Source organism: Aspergillus mulundensis (assembly GCF_003369625.1).
Source record: "Aspergillus mulundensis strain DSM 5745 chromosome Unknown scaffold_2, whole genome shotgun sequence".
Taxonomy (NCBI): Eukaryota; Fungi; Ascomycota; class Eurotiomycetes; order Eurotiales; family Aspergillaceae; genus Aspergillus; species Aspergillus mulundensis.
In genome coordinates, this window is record NW_020797890.1 from 1,840,203 (window position 1) to 1,858,013 (window position 17,811).

Genomic DNA, 17,811 nt, shown 5'->3' on the forward strand with positions numbered 1-17,811 from the left:
ATAACCTTCCGCGATCGAGGATACTTGACCGAGCTGAGGCTGAGCTGGAGCATTGAGTTAGTGTTCGCGAAGTCGATACCTCATGACCTGCGAAGGTCTTGGCTGAGGAACGAATCTCAAGCCTCTCAATGCTATACTCCGGAACCAACGCCAAGTATGGCACCAAGGAACCGCCAGGACTAGGGCTTGAAAACGTGAAGATCTGCAGAGGAAGACGGGGGCGGTCTTGCTTGCAAGCTACCTCAGGTGTGCTTGCACCCTTTACTCCGTAGTCCGTAGAGGTGGGTCTCCATCTTGCCGATGTAACAAACCAATACGCCTCTTCTTAGGCCTCCCAGTGGGCGTATACAGCTTGGCAGGCTCGAAGGGGCAGGTCATACGAAGTATATAGATTAGCGAATCCACATTCCCGCCCCAAGGGAGGGTCATCGAAGTTGGACGGGGACCCTGCCAAGGAACACGCCTCACCCGCGGAGTTGGACTCTTGTGTCGGACAGAGTCCGTGATGAAATTGACGAGTTCGCCAATCATGGAAGGGTCCGAAGCCAGCGGGTCCCTAAGTGTCTGCAGGGACAGCGCCTCAGTGGGGACACAACCTTGGAAAGGGGGTTGGCCCCCAAGCTTATAGTAGCCAGGGCCCCACGGGGTACTCTGCCAATTGATTGGAAGTTTTTACAGGGAGTTAGGGGCCTGCAGGCCAAGTTTGCTTGTTATACAGATATATTGGTGCAATGGCTGAAAGCATTTTACATGGCGAAGTCTAGAGGTGAGTGGCTTATGGCATACTTTGATTAAGTTTGTATCTGCTATTGGGGAATGCTCGGAAAGACAAAAACGGCAAGTCTTGGATATGGCCGGGGGACTAAAAGGTCCGTCACTGAGGCATTTCTTCATCGTCAAAAGTAAGCGATACGGGGGCCTCACATGATGGCAGTGGGGAATCCATCATCCACAGGGCTCAGACATAATTTACCCGACCTTGGAAGGAGATTATTGAGAGTAAGCAGCTCTCCAGTATCCTCATCCCAATCTCGAGTCCAGTCACTCTACTTTCGTCAAATCCTCACTCCAAAGGCTGCCATGGATCTCAAACCCCTTCTACCCGTGTTCTACTACGCCATAGCGAGCGCGCTCACCATAACCGGTCTCAAGCAGCGCCGTCACATCCGCCTTCTGCTGCTAGGTCCAGTCTGGGTCCTCACATTACTGTCCTTAACCTCGGCTCATAGTCTGTCATGGATGATCGGGGCTGATAGCACGTTTGCAAGCCTGCTGGTCTTTTATCTTCTTTATTCGGCGAAGATTCTGGCCTTCGACCAACATGCCATTAATCCGGAGGTCAGGGGTGGCCATACCTGGAGCCCGAGCTTCCTTGACTGCTACCGGACATGGAATAATCCTCGTCATCTACCCATACGGCTGTCGCACTCGCCTCTCAAAAGGGACGCTACGTCAAGTGACTCCGGCCCCAACACCCTAGCACGGGTTGCCTTCAGCAAGGCAGCGAAGGCAGCGGCATTATGGTCATTCGAGCACTTCATCTTCCAGAAGTTCTTCATCCGCACACTCGGGCAAGTCGTCATTGCCGACTTCTCGCCTGAGAGCGAATGGCCTCACATGCCGCTATCGCCACACCAACTACAAGTCCGGGCAATAATGTCCGTGCAATGGATCTGGCGGGCCTATTTCTTCCTAGAATTCTACCATTCCCTCCTGGCAATCGTCTTCGTGGCCATCCTGCGCTTCGACGACGCCGAAGAATGGCCTCCTCTTTTCGGAAGTCCGATGAATGCGTACAGCGTGCGCAAGTTCTGGGGCCGCTTCTGGCACCAATTGACTATACCCACGTACATCTTCTACGCACGACTTGTTTCGAAATACGTCGTTGTACGGCCAGACTCGAACTTAGAAAAGACGGTAATCGCTTTCCTTGTCTTCACGATATCAGGCCTCTCGCATTCCTTGGTCGGTTTGGCGTTGGGGGATGCTGCGCTCTTCCGGGACGTTCTGTTCTTCGAGATGTGTTTTCTTGCGGCGGCTGGGGAAACTCTGGTGTTGAAATCGTACTCTAAAGTCTTGGGTAGCTTGAACTGGACATGGCCGCTATCTCGGATGGCGCGAAGAGTTGCGGGCATGCTCTGGGTCTTCGCCTTCTTTTTCTGCGTGGCGCCGTTGTGGATTTACCCTAAGATCTATCATGCTTTGCTCAACCCGCTTTACTGAGTTCTAGGGTTTATATACATGTATTTTAGATCAGCTAGTCGTTCCAAGAATACCCCGACACAATAAAGCAGCGAGCTCCCTAAGCCGCCCAACCTCTTGTAGAACGAGCACGATCCATCCGATGAATGGTATATACCCCCGCACGAATCCAAGGACCTCATTTCGGGTGAGATAATCCTGGCCGTCAGGATACAGTAGCATATCATCGATCAAGTTATTGTCCCCCTTTGTCAAGATGAGCTGCTGCGGCTGGCTACGGGTATCGTTAAGATTAGCTCGGAGTCAACGCAGTGCGACAAAGCAACAGAAGTGTCACACTGATAGGGGGCCTACGTACGCCAGATCTTGATTCCTTCGATCTTCCTCTTCATACATCACCCGATGCACCCGATGGACCATTGGGAACGCGCGATTAGGCAACCAGCACACAGGGAGGTCGCCGACCTCAACACTTCGATCGTGATTTGAGATGAGCAGAACGTCTCCAACGGCAAATGCTGGAAGCATGGACTCGGTGGTGACTATCATAATCGGGTATGGCGTGCCCGTCCAGAGACAGAGGGCCTTCCAGGCCATGAAGCAGGTGGCCACAACCTGCGCCGCGGCGAGGAACGCGTTCAGAGCAGACCGCATGACTGAGATGTGTATGTAAAAGCGCGGGCTAGAACAGCGATGCTTCAAAGATATGATGTAACCGGCGTCCGCAGTCTGTACTCCGTAAGCCATCTTCAGACCGCAATATAATCGACTGCAAGGCGTGGACCAAGGTTAAGCTAAGGTTCTTGGCGGCAGGGCCCGCCCCGCCCGCCCCCACTCACAGCCACACTTGGCGGGCCCCACTCAGGGTCCAACCTGCTTTAACCGCCTTGGCGCAGTTGAAGCGACAGGTATGACGAGATCTCGCGTGGAAAATGCCTCATTTGACACAAGCGGAGGTCTCTCGTATCTGTTGACTGATCAGGAAGGTGAGCCTCATCACGTGGTGGTAATTGGACCGCCAAAATCCATATCCTGTGTGTACACTCCTTCCTCTTCCATGCGACTCTCGAAAACTAGACCATCCATCGTCGAACAAATTTAAACCGCGCCCATGAAAATGGACTCCGACACCGAATCACTCAAGAAGCCTGTCGAGAAAAACATCCTCCTTGACCCCGCCGTGCTCTTCTTGTCGGCTCAGTCCGTCGTCGCTGAAGCGGACCCTTCCACTCCACTTTACGTACTAAGCACCGACATACGGTCCATCCCGAACAAGAACTCGTCGGTAAAACTCGAAAGAGTCGAGAACGTCGACGATGGGCCAGATGGAAGCCAGGGGGCGCCACCAAAGCGCCATCAGCATATCTTCTACCTTGTGCACCCTGAGCACGCGCAGTACCGCACCGATATTCCTGCGCGGTACTATATCACCTCTGCAGTACCGGAGACGGTAGGCAACATCCGCCTCGAGGCTTCCGAGGCACGACTTCAACGGACCTCCTTCAGAGCGCTGTTGAGTGCGGGAAAAACCGCGTCGGATAGACCCTTATTCAACGAAGGGGCCCAACAGCTCGTATTATTCGAGATTCAACCGAGCGGGAAAGTTGGTCTTAGTTCTACGAGCTACAAGTGGAGTGATTCGAAAGGTGACCAGGTGGCGACTGAGGGGAAAGAGAACAGCAGGTATTATCTGAAAGTTACGAGCAGCCTGCCGCAGGATGTTAGAGATGCGCTGGTTGCCACGTGGCTATTGAGGCTGTGGCATGATACAGCCGAGAGTAAGGAGGCGAAGAGGGAATGTAAGTCACATCGAATCGTTATAGTCAAGGCATCTAGCTAACTTGCTTCACAGTTTTCGAGAGCATGACGTCGCCAGAAGCGTACAGGGAAAGCGTGGATGGATACATGAAGAGGCAGTGCATACTTATGTGAGATTAGTTTGGTAGTATCTTGTCTTCTGGGTAGAAACACGCTATAACATGTGGACTGGAGCTATGGATTCCGCTTAGTCTTGAATTGTTTTGTTTCAATTCAGAAATATTCTGGGTAGATCACTGCCCAGGTGTATTTTACCCTGCTGGCATTGCCTTGTAGGCCTGTAGCAGTGCATTGATAGACCCTAAGCCAAGAGTCACGCATACAAGCGTGCTTGCAGAATCCTTAGCTTCGGGGTGGCCTAGAGCCATCATCATGTTCCAAGGAGGCCGGGGCAACGGCTAACTTTCCCTCTGGAGAGCCTTGAGATTGATACGAACTATATAAATAAAGTTCGCTTATATTGTTTTGGCCCCAAGGGATACCCATACCATAGCGATCTGCAGACCCAACTTTGACGACAAGACCAATCGAGGCCTTAACGCTTGACCCACTACCCACTAGCAACGTTAATGTCCTTCACTTAATCCAGGGCTACATGGCGGAGCTGCCCCGCTAGTGCTAGTAAAAGCCACTGAAGTCAAGGTCTCCCTTTAGGTATCATCCTAGATCCACCAAATTTTCAACGTTCCAAGTTCCAAGTTCCCCTAAATCCCATCATGGCCTCATATCATCATCAGGACGGCCGCTATGGCTCCCTCCCACAAACCCTAACCGTCCACGGCCAATGGACGAAACTAAAATCCATGAATCTCTGCGGCGCAACACCCAAAGACAAACTCTGTCTCATCGAAATGCAAACCGGCTACAGCGGCAGACCGCCGCTCGGGATGCGGACGGGCTTTATCCTGCGCGATGGGATGAGTTCCAAGGATCCTGTCCTTGCTGCAGCCGGTGACGAGGTGCCAGGTCTACATGCGTTTAATCCGAATGGAATTGTCTTTCTGCCGCGGCTTGAGTTTGATGCTGATACTAAGCCTCACGGTGAAAGCTTGGATACGGAGGTCATGCGCGCTGAACCGGGTTTGAACGATGATGTTGCGTTTCACTTTTCGATCGAGGTGGGCGAGGTGGGCGAGGAGGGGCGGCGGGAGGAGTTTGCGTGGAGGCGGGTTAAGGAGGGGAAGAAGAAGGGGTTCAAGTTGGTTCGGGTCGACAAAGATGATGAGCCTCAAGTTGCCTTCCTTGAATGGGTGATGGCTTGGCCGAAGCTGACGCATGCGTTTACGCTGCAATTGGCCGAGGGACAGGCAGAGGAGTTGGGAGGACGATGGGTACTTATGGTTGCGGTTACTGCGATCAGGCTCTATACGTTGTATGTCAAGGGGAAGACGAATAAGCTTGTTGTTGATATGGGGAGGGGAGGCTCTGAGAAGTAAGCCCATGTTGTTTGGCTCGGCGATCTTATACCCCGGACATGATTGATTATACCAATGATTGGCCATAGTACGATAGCGTCATGGAAGACTGTTTCCTGGTTGATTGTTTGAGATCCCTGTGATCCCATACCCCAATCACTTATGTAGCAGTTGAGAAAGACCTCGTCCTCTATTTAGTTCTGTGTTTACCAAAGTGCAGTCCTCAGAGTCTCCTTCAGAAATGTACCCATAGCACGTACTGACAGTACTCAAGGGTGATATCCTTGGATATCCCGGTAGCAAATGCTTACACATCCGCTTCCCTCCTCGACTTTCTCCTCCCCAATAGACCGGAAAGCCTCGATCCCGCAAGGTTTTGCGCTTGTGTATCTTGGGACCACATGGAAGCCTTCCAAGCACGCAGTGTTGATTTGATCCAATCATCCTCCCGGATGACAAGGAGTGCACCCGTTGCAATAACATATGTCGCGATGGCGATGACAACAAAAGTAATGATAAACGGTGTCCGCGAGGCAGATGATTCATCGTTAGGATCGAATAAATGCATTCCAAAGAATGACTGGACGAATAAGCAACCGTTGGCAAGAATCCAAGGACTGGGGAGAAGGTACCGTTACAAAGCCCATTGGAAGGTAGAAGACGGTGGCAACCGTGAAGACCAGGATATATCGGTTCTGACGGCGGCTGTTCTCGGCTAGCTTTGTGCCCTTCGAGGCTTCTTTGACGGAGGTTGCGTTGAATAGCTGGGATTGGGATTAGTATCCAGGACGTTGAGAGGTGCATGTACCTTATAAAGAAGTGGAACGTACGCCATCTCGAAGGCCCTTCACTTCTTCAACCTTCCGCTCAATTCGATCGAGTAATGGCTGGAAGTGCCTCTCGCTATTAGCAAGGACATCGACACAAAGTGCTTCGAAGGAATCCATATCATCATCTCCATCTGTAATCTCTAGCGATCTTGAGATTTTCCTTTTGGTATTCTCGCAGAGATCCCTGAAATCCCGGAGTGTTCCCTTAATCCAATCCGTACACATGTGCAGGGTCTGTAGAGCCGCAAAGTACTGGTCTGACTTTGAGAAGTCGTCGTCAAACATTAGGCTTCGCCGTTTTTCGCGAGTCATTTGCGCGAGCTATGGCATGGAATCGTTAGCCTTGTTCGTGAGGTAGAAGGGTGCCCAGGTGGGCATGGCATGAATACGCTTGTATGCAGTGTGTTATCCAACTGATCTAGAGTCAACTCCCACTGCCCTGCAGTCCACTCGAGTGTCGCAGAGATGTAAAGCAAATACATTCCAACGCCCATCAGTCTGCCGCTCAAATATCTTTGCGCCGTATTCTGGAGGCCCAGTCCAAGATACTCCTCAAGCGTCTGTCCGAAAAGAGGGGATTCACCATCTGTCACGCTGAGCAATGTATAGAGCGCGATTTTCTGACTTATCGTCGTCACCAGTCCAAACACGTAACGCTCTTCGCAGACTTGGTGGTCTCGGGGGCTGCCGTCCGGACCATTGGGTATGTCTCCCGCATCTCGATTTAATAAAATGCCATCTGCTTTCTTGGGCAAGGAGCGACGCTGTGGACTAACAGTCATCCAACGTATTTGGAAATACAGGGAGAGAAGCCCGTCGCTCACACCATTAAAAGCGTTGAATATGGGCAGCCTTCCCCAATGCGATGCAAACATCAAAATGCACAACCTGCCTGCTGAATCCACGTCCCAATCCATGTCCCGGCGGTAACCGGGCTTCCCGGCACTGTAGCTCTCAAGCTGCCACAAGATAAATGCCAAGGTTCTGACGGGGATCATGGCTCTCGCGTGGAGAGATATCGAGCTTCCTTGTAAGCTGGGGACTGGGTTCATCGAGTACCTTACAACTTACATGATCCGGCCGCAGACCCGTCCACCCCACGGCTCGGCTGGTGGCTGTGGACAACCTATAATGGTGGCTTCTTGCGTCAGGGCGCGGGCGGACTAACCTTTGCTCCATAAGTACTGACGAAACCCCAAACCAGGTTAATCAGAGAGGCGTGAGACACAACGCACACTGAAAGACCCAGAGCCGAGCCCGGGTGAAGGTCCGATCTTGAAGCATATCTTATACATATGAATTGAATGGTCAGGCCATAACACTTGCCGAAGCGCCCCGTCCATATTAAGACGGCGAGCGCCCGCGCAGTTCGGAAAGAAGCAGTCGAAATCAAATGGTGAATCTTCCAACGCATACGCAGCAGCGAGATCAATGTCTTGCGATGGGTCCTCGTAAACTGGCCATGCCGATTTCAACGTCTCGATCGAGCCTGTGTTTAGCGAGTCTCCCGCGTGATCCGAGTCCGAGGGAGCTGATATTGTCAATTTATCCCAATGGGCTTGATGGAGATCCTCGAATAGCCAAAAGAAATCTCTTTTGAGAATTAAACACAGCTCCTCATTTGGAATTCGGGAGCGGTGCCATTTCTCTTGAAAAGGAAGTATTTTGTCAGTCCACTCCTTATAGTCAATGTAGACCGCTCGTGATCGCTGGGACGTCGCTTTGATAGGTTTCGCCGCAAGACCCTCGAGATATTTATTCTGGTCCGCCAGCTGCGACCGAATCTCCCTGAGCGCATTGACTACCTCGCTCATTTGCTCCCTCACGCTCTCTTCCGGTGGCGACCCCGGGTCTGGGCCAATATTGGTCGGTGTCAGCGGCGACTCTGGAGCATCGTCTGCATGGCCGGTTGAGGACATATTGAAGATATCGACGGGGGAAATAAGGCAGGCCGGGTAAAGGGTAGGCCAGAGACGGAGTGAGATTGTTCCAAGGTTGTCGGTCGCAGAAGGAGCATCTGACAGCCTTACCTACCTACCCCTCCCCATCCGCCAAAAGCAAACATGCCCTAGCCTGGTTGGAGGGACCATTGCAGTCTGCACTACCAGGAAAGGCTCAGCCTCATGCCGAGAGTGTTTCAGTGGTCGTGATTTGCCCAGGTGATCGCTTGGGGTTGCGATTTTGGGAAATGAGGCTGTCGTCGCTTTGATTAAGGCTGGGAGGAAGCTGCCCACGTTGCCTCACCCGGACGTCTGATGGTAATTCATTCTGGAGGAAGGTGCTACCAAAATAGCCTTGAAAGGCTTTAAGTATTTCGTGCACGATACGACCCGTGTCTTGGGAGTAAATTTCTTTATTTCGTTCACTTGTTGATCTATAGGGTTTCTTGATATCTGTTCGCGTTCCCGGTAGCGTCTTGTCTCTTTTTTCTACCTGTATAAGACCTTGGATAGCTTACGAACTTGAAACCTGCACATGTCTCCAAAACTTCTTAATCAGATTAGACTCGCATTGTCTGCTCTTCGAGCTACAGGTCCGCTCCCCTGCATCTCCGCCACAGGCGGCCGCCAACGCCCCGACCCAATCTCAAATATCTCCTGGTCGGGGAGCTGCTTGGCTGCGCTTTGGCGAGCAGGGTAGCTCGCGTTTCCACCCATGCCAGCGGCAATTTTCTGGAGGAGTTTCTTCCTCGCTCTCCTCTCCCACAACGCCCAAGCCGCCAACACCAACGAGACTACTAGCAGCGGTACCCCTACCCCGGCACCAACTGCCACTATTTTCCCCGTGTCCGTGGACGCGCTGTCCTCTTCGGTGTCCAGGTTCGCATCGGCAGTTGCATTGGTATTGGCTGCGCTCTCGGTTGGCTTGACTGCCGTCGTACTTGTGCTCGTGCTCGTGCTGGAATTCGCCGTACTCAAAGCCGAGCTCGAATCCGCCGACAGAATCCGCTGCGGGTTGAAGCTATCGCGGGTCCCCTTCCCCCCGATATCAAGGAACAGCCCATTATCCGCGCCTTTCGTAGTCGTCGTCTCGCAGGGTGTAGACTCGCCATTGCCGCACCAGTATTTCATCGGCGCGGTATTCCCCTGCCCGTCGCAGGGCCAGATGTTGACGAAGGAGGAGCTGGATCCTGTGCATCATCCATAACCATTGTCAGTGCAGCTCTGTTATAGTTCACAAGGAGCCCACCATTCAGACTATTGCACGCATCCGGGCAGATGTTCACGTCGTCCCATTCTCCCATGCAGGCGCCGCGGTAGTTCAGGCCGACTTTGCCGTAGCAGAGGCCGCTTGTTAGGCAGATCTCGCCGACGAGACAGCAGGCGGACTTCTCGGCGTTGGGGTCGCAGGGCGCATACCCTTTTGCTTCGCTGCCGTCTGGCCACGTGCACTGTGTCTCGGCAAGGGCTGTAGCGATGATAGAAGCAATTACGATGAGAGATTTGAAAGTCGAGGAGGAGCGGATCATCTTGGTTGGAGTACTGATGGCAACTCTCCCATTGTAAGGGATATCCTTGTGGGTAGATTGAATGGAGGATAAAAGGAGGCAAGCAGAAGAAATTTAGAGAGTGGACGTCAATTCAGGGGGGGTCTTGACTTTTCTTGTTTTGCTGCTACCGACTGATAGCCGCGCAGATTACCGCAAGTTTCACATTGACAGTTAAGCAATGATTCTCTATTGGCGCAGCTGAGCTATAATAAGACGGCGCCTAGGGCGATTAGTTGATTGGTGTGATGGAGCATCTCTGTTGGCCCTATGCAGGGGTCTTTTGCTTGGCACACCACGTCACAAAGACTGGCGCTATGGGAGTTCATACGGAGTACGGAGTAGTCACTGGGTAATCAGGTACTTACAGTACTAGCTATGCAGTGTCTTATCTATTCAGCCTTCCACTCAGTGCGCGGCTCAAAGAAAGAGCTTGGGAGCACGCTATGGTCGGGGTGTTCAATCCATTCATACCTACCCTAGTCCCTAAGCAATGCCGTACCTACTTGGGGCAAAGCACGCACAAGCTTGACCTTTCTATTTCCATACATACCGTAGCCAGTCGCGTGCACAGTGCTATTGGCTTTGGATTAGGACCGGTTGGCTTGGGTATGAATATCCCATCGTATGCTGCATGCAGGTGGTAGGTACCAACCTAGGGCTTTGTCGCACGTGACTTGGCACGCCCTACCCATCAGGTCTCTTGACTGAGGTGATGTCCATCCGCTGAGAGTGATTAGGTGGTAGTGGCATGGATGTACCTAGGTATCTCCAAAGGCCCTAGTCGCAGAATTCCATCCACAGCCCGAGTAGGTATTTAATCCCGAGGTTCCTCCTGTGGAAAGACGCCTCAATCTAACCCTTAAGATTTTGATATATATTGTAAAGGACACAATGGATCCCTGGGCCTGTTGAGACGCTCGGACTAGGTAGGGCTCAAGCGAAGTGTTTTACTAGAGGGCTCTGGGTAGTACTGCATAGACAAGACCATGAATACGTCGCTTCAAGCCTCCAAGTACATGCAGTACCAGTATTCCCTCCTCACTATCCGCCCAGTACATCGCACCGCCGCCAGATCCCTACTTTAACGTATGCTCTATAGCAAAGTCGAATGCTATCCGTAGCTACACTAGTAATACTCCCTGCCCTTAGAAATCGGAGTAACAGAAGCCTTGGTCCCAAACGCCGCATGCCTATACTCTCCAGCACCCTCAATCTCCCCAAACCGCAGGCGAACCTTCCCAACATCGACACCCATCTTGTCCGACCCAAGACAGTTCCCAACGGCCAAGCCATCCAACTCAGGATTCCGCGTTGTGAGCAGTACCGTGGAAAACGAGGTATTCTGCGAGATGCCATTCCGATGCATGGCCAGGAACCCAACGACGACACAGCCGACTGTTACTCCCACCGAAACAATATAAGCAGCAAGCAGGTTTCTCTGGTTGTAGCTGAAGTAGTTCTGCGGAAAGGAGGAAGTCACGTTCACAGACGTATTCGCGGAGTTGAGACTGAGCAGGCTGTAGGTAAAATTATGCGAGAGATCTTCGATGGCGCGAGCGAGCGTCTTGTTACGGCACCGCGTTGCATCCCTGGTCTTGGTCACTTGGGCATCTTCGTATGTAGAACTGTTCCACAAGTCGGGACACGAAAAGAGGCCCGTCTGTGTGATTGAAATGCTTGACTGGGCGGATCGATGTCCGGTTACCTCCTGGCGCAAGCTTCCCGTTGCGCCAGTCTTGAGCTGGCGGTGCAGGAGATCTTGGAAGAGCATACTTACAATGTGGAAGCCCGCGTTTACCCGCTCTTTGTTCTTATATGCAGACTCTGTTGCTTCCTCTGTGCTCCAGTTTGCAAAGGCGGACGGTGTTGTGGATATGGGGGTTAGGGCTTGGACCCCGTCGCTGAAATTGAGGCTGACCACGTACGAGGTGTTCCAGAGCTGGCAGACGAGCTCGGTGGGCTGTGTGGCATTCTCGGCATTCCACACCGGGTTCGACCCCGCTGCGTACACGAAGATTGTGTTATTCAGCTGCGAGGGTTGAGTTCCTATGTATATAGTGAAGTCCGGGTCGATATCGCCTGAAATCTCGGTGTTCCATATGTCTTGTATAGAACCATCCTGTGCGACAACATCATTAAGCCTCTCGCATCTGTAGGACGGGCCCCAGAAGTCGAGAGTATACGACGAGTTCGGCAAGGGGGCAGAGACAGGGAGCACACTTATGGATACAGAAGTGGCTGCGAACAGGCGGCTGATATCCGGAGAGTAGCCTAGGTATGATTCGATACGCCCGGTCCCTTCCAATGCCATCCAGGAGTCCCAAGTGGTATTCAAAGCAAAGTCAATGGTCGGAACCTGCATTCGGGTCTCATTGGAAGCTATCCTAAGGCGGACGGACAGAGTGGCGGGCGTGATAACCGCTGCCAAGGGGATGAGCCTGGCTAGGAAGTGAGAATCTGCTCGAACAGATGGAAGCAACAAACGCACCATGATACAATGGCTAGCACCGTCAGCGTCTTTGCGTAGAGCCAGATATCGAGAGACAAGAAAGCCATCGGGTTGTTGAGGATGCTGAACATGTTGTTGATCCCGTACAGCCTTATGCTTTTTTTGCGGAGGGTAGCCCATGTCTCTTGGGCCGCAGCAGCACCAACAGCTGCTACGAGGAAAGCACGCGAAATAAAGGCGAGGCCGGTTCCGATTCGAACAGCCCACGTTTGCTGTTCGACTGAGGTAACGCGCGTAGTATCTAGGGTGTTGTAGTATATGTGGTGACCGAGCGCTACCAATGCGCCACAGACGGCAGAGCCGACCATCATGGCAGGACACTGCCAGCCGATGCCCCATGCTGCTGGAGTAGGTGCAGGGCTGTCTTTGTGCTCGGTATTGGATGCCTGTTGGTCGAGTACTTCTGGGTCGAGGGTGACTGTTTGCAAGTCGGCTGGAACATGGCCGGGGCTTCCAGGACGACGCGGGTTGTAATCAGTGTGGCTGGCGGTCGGAGAAGACATAGTGAAGGACTATAACATCGACAGAAACTGACAATGTGCAGGTGATTGATAGCCGTTTTGCATTCTTATAGCGGCTTCTGCCGAGGCTGGGGGTGTCAGGCTTGCCGCTTGTCCTACCCACTCGCTCGTATTCCTCCCTCCAGGACGATGCTTGTAACAGCCAACCCCGGTCATTCTGGCAGTAAACATCCATCGATATCCATTCGCCCCCTACCACCTTTTCCCTTGGCGGCGGTTATCGATAATCGTGGCAATCTCCGTTGGCGAAGAGGCTCGCGTCGGAGGCCTGTCAAACAAATCAGCCATATTTCACGAATGGCATGGCTGAGTCTGACAAACGAGATCAATTGGAGGAGAGATGCTGTTCAGCCTCGTGCGGCGATCCAACCTATCCATATTTAGGAAAGAGCAACCGCGTAGGTACCAACAATGTTACACCGCGTCTCGACCATCCTTCTTCTATAGATAACTGCATTCTGTCGGTTGAGGTATGGTTAACAATGGCAGAAGATACTTCGGTACCCTGAAACAGACCATAGGCGTGAACTGCAGTCCAGCTCTATAACTAGGAACTGTTCCGAGGATGCCTCTACTTCACTCTATGTATCCAACCTTCAGTATACTACAAACACCGTAGAGCCTAAGGCTAGTCCAGCATGAGACTCTCCTCGCCTCCACCATACGCAGCCTGACCAGTATGATCTGCGCAGTCTGCTCCATCTGGCTTTGTACTCGCCGACCTCCGTGCCCAGGTCCATAAGGCTGTGGAACAAACCCACCAACATGGAGGATTTCCACAGCTTCAGCCTTTTTCTTCTGTTCATCATAATTGTAAAAGCCAGAAAGATGGCTGAAGTAACAAGTGCTGCAGGAGGACAAGCCAGACCCACCGTACAGAGACATACACCTTGGCTACATGGATCGTGCCGCGAACAGTGTCGTTGCTCGCCTTGAGGTTTGCCGTGGTAATTCCATTACAGTAATTAGTGAATCCCTACCGTCCCATTGGCTAAACGGAAATGCATTCCCCGCCTGCCGCTCCACATCCGCCACCTGTCGTTCTCTCTCTTCTTCCCTCCGCCAACACGAGATGGAGGCCATCACCTTTCTCCCGATCAACCAGCCGGGCTCGCCAGCCAGCCAGCGCGCCAGACGCGGCTACCAATCCTGCGACAACTGCCGGGAGAAGAAGAAGCGATGCGTGACGGCCCACGGCGAAGCGACGTGCCGGAGATGCCAGGACGAGTCCAGAGCCTGTCTGACAACGCATCGACGAAAGAAGAGGAAGATCCGACCGTCACTCGGCGCGGAGTCTCTGCTCGAGGCGCCCAGGGTGCCGGGACCAGCACCAGCTCCATTGCCGGACCATGATGCTAGCACCAAGCAACGGATCCTGTCGACGCACCTGCTTGATGCGAGCGATGCGTTGGATTTGATTGCGGTTGCAGGCTCAAAAGAGGATGTCGATGGGGACGTGCAGTCTTGTTCTTCGCATCAGGACTTGTCCAGTGAATGGAGGCAGTTTTTCCTGGTGAAGAGAGGGATCCTCCGCGCGGAGGAAGCCGTCGAGTTCCTTGGGTTTTATTTTTCCACGCTGTGGCACCTGTTTCCAGTGGTGCCGGAGTACTACGGAGCCCCTGAAAATTATACCTCTCTGGCTACGGCAGAGCCAGTGCTGACCATTGCACTTATCGCACTCTCATCCCGGTACCATATTCTCAGCGGATACAATGGGATAGCCCGGTCGGAACGGGTCCACTGGCGCACCTGGCCGTGGGTGCAGAAGCTCTTCCAGTCCTCGATCTGGGGATCGTCTGCAATGCGAAGTCACGGCGCCATCGCCGCGCTGCTGCTGTTCATTGAGTGGCATCCCAGAGCAATCAATTCTTCCGAGGACTTTATCGGCGATTGCGGCGAGCTGGAGCTCTTTGAGCCGCATTGTCAGCCGGATGGAGACTCGCATGCTCGACCGAGTATACCGGAGCGCCTCAATCTGGTAGCGACGGCGTATAGGAGTAACAAGATGTCATGGTGGGCCCTCCTTTACATACCGTGGCTTGTGCTGACAGGGTAGGATGCTGCTTTCGAGTGCCATTGCCTTGGCACGCGAGCTCGGGGTCTTTGAAGGACAGACAGTCGAGGGCTCTGCTCTGAGTCAGGAATGGACTCGGATCTTGCGGACCTTCATACGGCTCGCCGACGAGAGTCTGGCCCTCCGACTGCGCCTCGAGCCACAGCTGGCAGGAGGCCACGGCGTAGCGGACCACATCCCGACGAGCATGGTCGGCGATGCGCACTGGGAAAGCGGCGTGGAACTCGGTATCCACATGTGCAAGGCCAGAGAGCTTCTCCGAAGCTGGAGGAAGAGCGAGGCCGGGTCTGGAGCTGGAGCTGGGGTCCCTCTCGGGGCATGGGAAGGATTCCGACGAGGCCTTGACCGCTGGAAGCGGCAACGAGAGTTCAGCAACGGGGGTGCAGATCGGGATTTGCCATTGCGTGCGGCCTGCTTGGAAGTCGAGTACTACTACATCCGACTCTGCGGCCTGAGTCCCGCGGCGCATATCTTTGAGCGGCTCCCTGATATGGAGACTGAAGGTGCAGGCGCACTCCAGCTGGCTCAGCTCGCAAGCGATGCGACCACCGCGTCCATCGACATGCTGCACTGCGTGCTCCACCGTCTGTCCCCCACGCAAGGCTTCAAATACGCCGGTGTCAAGATCTGGCTTTACACCGTCTGCGCCGCATTATATCTCCTCAAGGTACGACTCCATCCTACCCTAACATGTGGAATTCCGCTTACTGCCTGGTTTAGATTACTCTCCAAACCGAGGAGCAGCTCGACCGGTCGAGTCCACGGATCCGCCTCATCCGGGGCGTTGTCGACGCGCTCAAGCAGAATGCCCCGGATGATGTGCACATGGCGCAGCGCTATGCCGCTCTCCTGGAGATTCTCATCAACGCTGCTCTCAGGTCGTGCGCGGGGGACCCCGTGAGGCAACGAGAGAGCAGTCCATTGTACACTGCAATGGGCCCGGAAGTTGGAATTGATACGGCAGCAGACTGGATCTATGGCTCGGAGTTCTGGGACTCGCTACCGGACATGGTCGGGCTGAATGGCGTGTCGAGTTTATTTCTACCCCTGGAATAGAAACATGGCGTCGGTCTTCTCTACATCACTCTACCTCTGCTCTCCACATACAGCACAGTTCATGTATCCATAGAATACTCCATCGCAAGCCTGCGGTTCCATCCCCTCGCTCCCGCAACAACATGACTACAAACCGTATGTATCCACATAACCGTTCACTAAGACGTCTCCCTGCACCTGATAAATTAGCTAGCCCATTTCAAATGCGGAGAAGCGGGGAACCCTAGCACGCACTGGTCGCAGATTATCCGTCAATTGTCGGTGTTGTCGGATATCCCAAAGCGATATAACCGGCACGAATCACCACGTCCCATCCAAACAGCAAGAGCTCTGTCCACGTACAGGCATTGCCCTCTCACCTCGGAATGCCGGGCTTGGAACTGTCCAGTAGACGGAGGAATTCCGCTTACTGGGGGTATATACGTCCAGCTATTAAAGATGGGGATTTCTCTTCGGAACCTTGTTTATAGAATCGGCCATCTTATATCAACTAACGAGGACCAACATGGGCTCAAGTAGAGACACGTCGACGATGCCACTCGCCGCGTATCTCTGGCAGAGGTACGTCTTGCAGCAAACTTACCCATGGCAGGATCTGACGGCGCTAGAATCCGCCAGCTCGGCGTGCAGAGCATCATGGGTGTGCCTGGGGACATGAACCTCGAGCTACTCGATTACATTGATCAAGTCGAAGGCCTGTCATGGGGTTCGTTCATCCACGGTCGTCCGATAACCGGTAGGAACTGCGCTGACTGCCCGGATCCCATTTGCAGTCGGCAACGCCAACGAGCTGAACGCCGCCTACGCCGCGGACGGATATAGCAGGGTCAAAGGGTGTCCTGGCGTTTGTGAGTCACGTTTTCAACCCTGGTTTACCTATTCGCATCGCGTGCCTTGGGGCATCTCTAACGCAACGGGTTGAGCCAGTGGTCACGACCATGGGCGTCGGCGAGCTCAGCGCGATCAACGGGGTGGCGGGCGCATTCACGGAGCACGTCAAGGTCATCCATATTGTTGGCACGACGGGGACGAGGGCGCAGAAGGCACGAGCGATGATCCATCACTGTTTGGGGCCGGATCCGGATCACCGGGTTTGTTGGTCTCATGAGGAAACGGCGGGGGGCGATGGCTGGGCTGACGACGAGATAGGTCTACGCGAAGATCTCCGAGTCTGTCCGCGCAGCGCATTGCTGGCTTGATGATGCTGAATCTGCGCCTGGGGAGGTCGACGTACGCTCCTTTCCTAGTCAGGGTAAAGAGCAAGCTGACTTGAACAACAGCGAGTTCTCCGCGAATGCTACATCCACAGCCTTCCCGTGTACATCTTCGTCCCTATGGACTTCGTCCACGTCCCCATCCCCGCCTCCCTGCTTGACCAGCCGGTCGATCTGAACCCCAGGACGGACAACGAGGCATGTATCTCTGCGATTCATGCCGTGATCTCGAAACTCTCAACCTGCTCGGCACCCCGCATCATCGTCGATGCGCTGGTGCATCGACTCCGCGCCGCAGATGCCATGAACCGCCTTCTGGACCTGCTCGCCCTCCCGACCTTCACCACCCCAATGGGCAAGTCCATCGTGCCCGAGGACAAGCCGTACTTCTGCGGCGTGTACAGCGGCCAGGTCTCGCTCCCCGGCGTGGCAGACGCAGTTGAACGAGACAGCGACCTCGTCATCGACGTGGGCTTCGTCCACTCGGATTCCAACACCGGCGGCCACTCGCGGACTCCGCTGAGACGGGCACAGTCCATCCTCGTCGCCGCGGCCTATGTCCAGGTCGGACACGCCCGGTATGAGAACGTCCACCTGGTGGAGTGTACTACACCTCTCCTTTCCACTCAAAGAGCCCATGACTAAGATAGATATCAGTCCTAACCCGCCTCTCCGACACCCT

The 17,811-nt window shown here is 53.7% G+C and overlaps 9 protein-coding genes across 9 annotated transcripts; 5 read left to right on the forward strand and 4 right to left on the reverse strand.

The window, feature by feature from the left end:
- Positions 1–1,080: 1,080 nt before the first annotated feature.
- On the forward strand, positions 1,081–2,223 carry DSM5745_03263 (wax synthase family protein; the record flags this gene model as incomplete). Its single annotated transcript, XM_026745279.1, has 1 exon — positions 1,081–2,223. The coding sequence occupies one exon, from the start codon at positions 1,081–1,083 to the stop codon at positions 2,221–2,223; it is 1,143 nt and encodes a 380-aa protein (XP_026606145.1).
- Positions 2,224–2,253: 30 nt separating this feature from the next.
- On the reverse strand, positions 2,254–2,856 carry DSM5745_03264 (Signal peptidase complex catalytic subunit SEC11; the record flags this gene model as incomplete). The annotated part of the gene is made up of 2 exons (XM_026745280.1): positions 2,254–2,476; positions 2,561–2,856. 2 exons carry the CDS (start codon positions 2,854–2,856, stop codon positions 2,254–2,256), a joined length of 519 nt encoding a protein of 172 aa, XP_026606146.1.
- A 463-nt stretch (positions 2,857–3,319) lies between these two features.
- Positions 3,320–4,134, forward strand: DSM5745_03265 (uncharacterized protein; the record flags this gene model as incomplete). The annotated part of the gene is made up of 2 exons (XM_026745281.1): positions 3,320–4,001; positions 4,055–4,134. 2 exons carry the CDS (start codon positions 3,320–3,322, stop codon positions 4,132–4,134), a joined length of 762 nt encoding a protein of 253 aa, XP_026606147.1.
- A 602-nt stretch (positions 4,135–4,736) lies between these two features.
- On the forward strand, positions 4,737–5,456 carry DSM5745_03266 (uncharacterized protein; the record flags this gene model as incomplete). Its single annotated transcript, XM_026745282.1, has 1 exon — positions 4,737–5,456. One exon carries the CDS (start codon positions 4,737–4,739, stop codon positions 5,454–5,456), a length of 720 nt encoding a protein of 239 aa, XP_026606148.1.
- Positions 5,457–5,742: 286 nt separating this feature from the next.
- DSM5745_03267 (uncharacterized protein) lies at positions 5,743–8,184 on the reverse strand (the record flags this gene model as incomplete). The annotated part of the gene is made up of 6 exons (XM_026745283.1): positions 5,743–6,015; positions 6,068–6,199; positions 6,266–6,586; positions 6,655–7,300; positions 7,337–7,428; positions 7,501–8,184. 6 exons carry the CDS (start codon positions 8,182–8,184, stop codon positions 5,743–5,745), a joined length of 2,148 nt encoding a protein of 715 aa, XP_026606149.1.
- A 576-nt stretch (positions 8,185–8,760) lies between these two features.
- On the reverse strand, positions 8,761–9,734 carry DSM5745_03268 (uncharacterized protein; the record flags this gene model as incomplete). Its single annotated transcript, XM_026745284.1, has 2 exons — positions 8,761–9,395; positions 9,455–9,734. 2 exons carry the CDS (start codon positions 9,732–9,734, stop codon positions 8,761–8,763), a joined length of 915 nt encoding a protein of 304 aa, XP_026606150.1.
- A 1,147-nt stretch (positions 9,735–10,881) lies between these two features.
- DSM5745_03269 (uncharacterized protein) lies at positions 10,882–12,767 on the reverse strand (the record flags this gene model as incomplete). Its single annotated transcript, XM_026745285.1, has 2 exons — positions 10,882–12,193; positions 12,244–12,767. The coding sequence occupies 2 exons, from the start codon at positions 12,765–12,767 to the stop codon at positions 10,882–10,884; spliced, it is 1,836 nt and encodes a 611-aa protein (XP_026606151.1).
- A 1,090-nt stretch (positions 12,768–13,857) lies between these two features.
- Positions 13,858–15,915, forward strand: DSM5745_03270 (Zn(II)2Cys6 transcription factor domain-containing protein; the record flags this gene model as incomplete). Its single annotated transcript, XM_026745286.1, has 3 exons — positions 13,858–14,798; positions 14,842–15,526; positions 15,580–15,915. The coding sequence occupies 3 exons, from the start codon at positions 13,858–13,860 to the stop codon at positions 15,913–15,915; spliced, it is 1,962 nt and encodes a 653-aa protein (XP_026606152.1).
- A 505-nt stretch (positions 15,916–16,420) lies between these two features.
- Positions 16,421–17,774, forward strand: DSM5745_03271 (uncharacterized protein; the record flags this gene model as incomplete). Its single annotated transcript, XM_026745287.1, has 6 exons — positions 16,421–16,476; positions 16,524–16,621; positions 16,689–16,763; positions 16,843–17,006; positions 17,065–17,145; positions 17,196–17,774. The coding sequence occupies 6 exons, from the start codon at positions 16,421–16,423 to the stop codon at positions 17,772–17,774; spliced, it is 1,053 nt and encodes a 350-aa protein (XP_026606153.1).
- Positions 17,775–17,811: the final 37 nt, after the last annotated feature.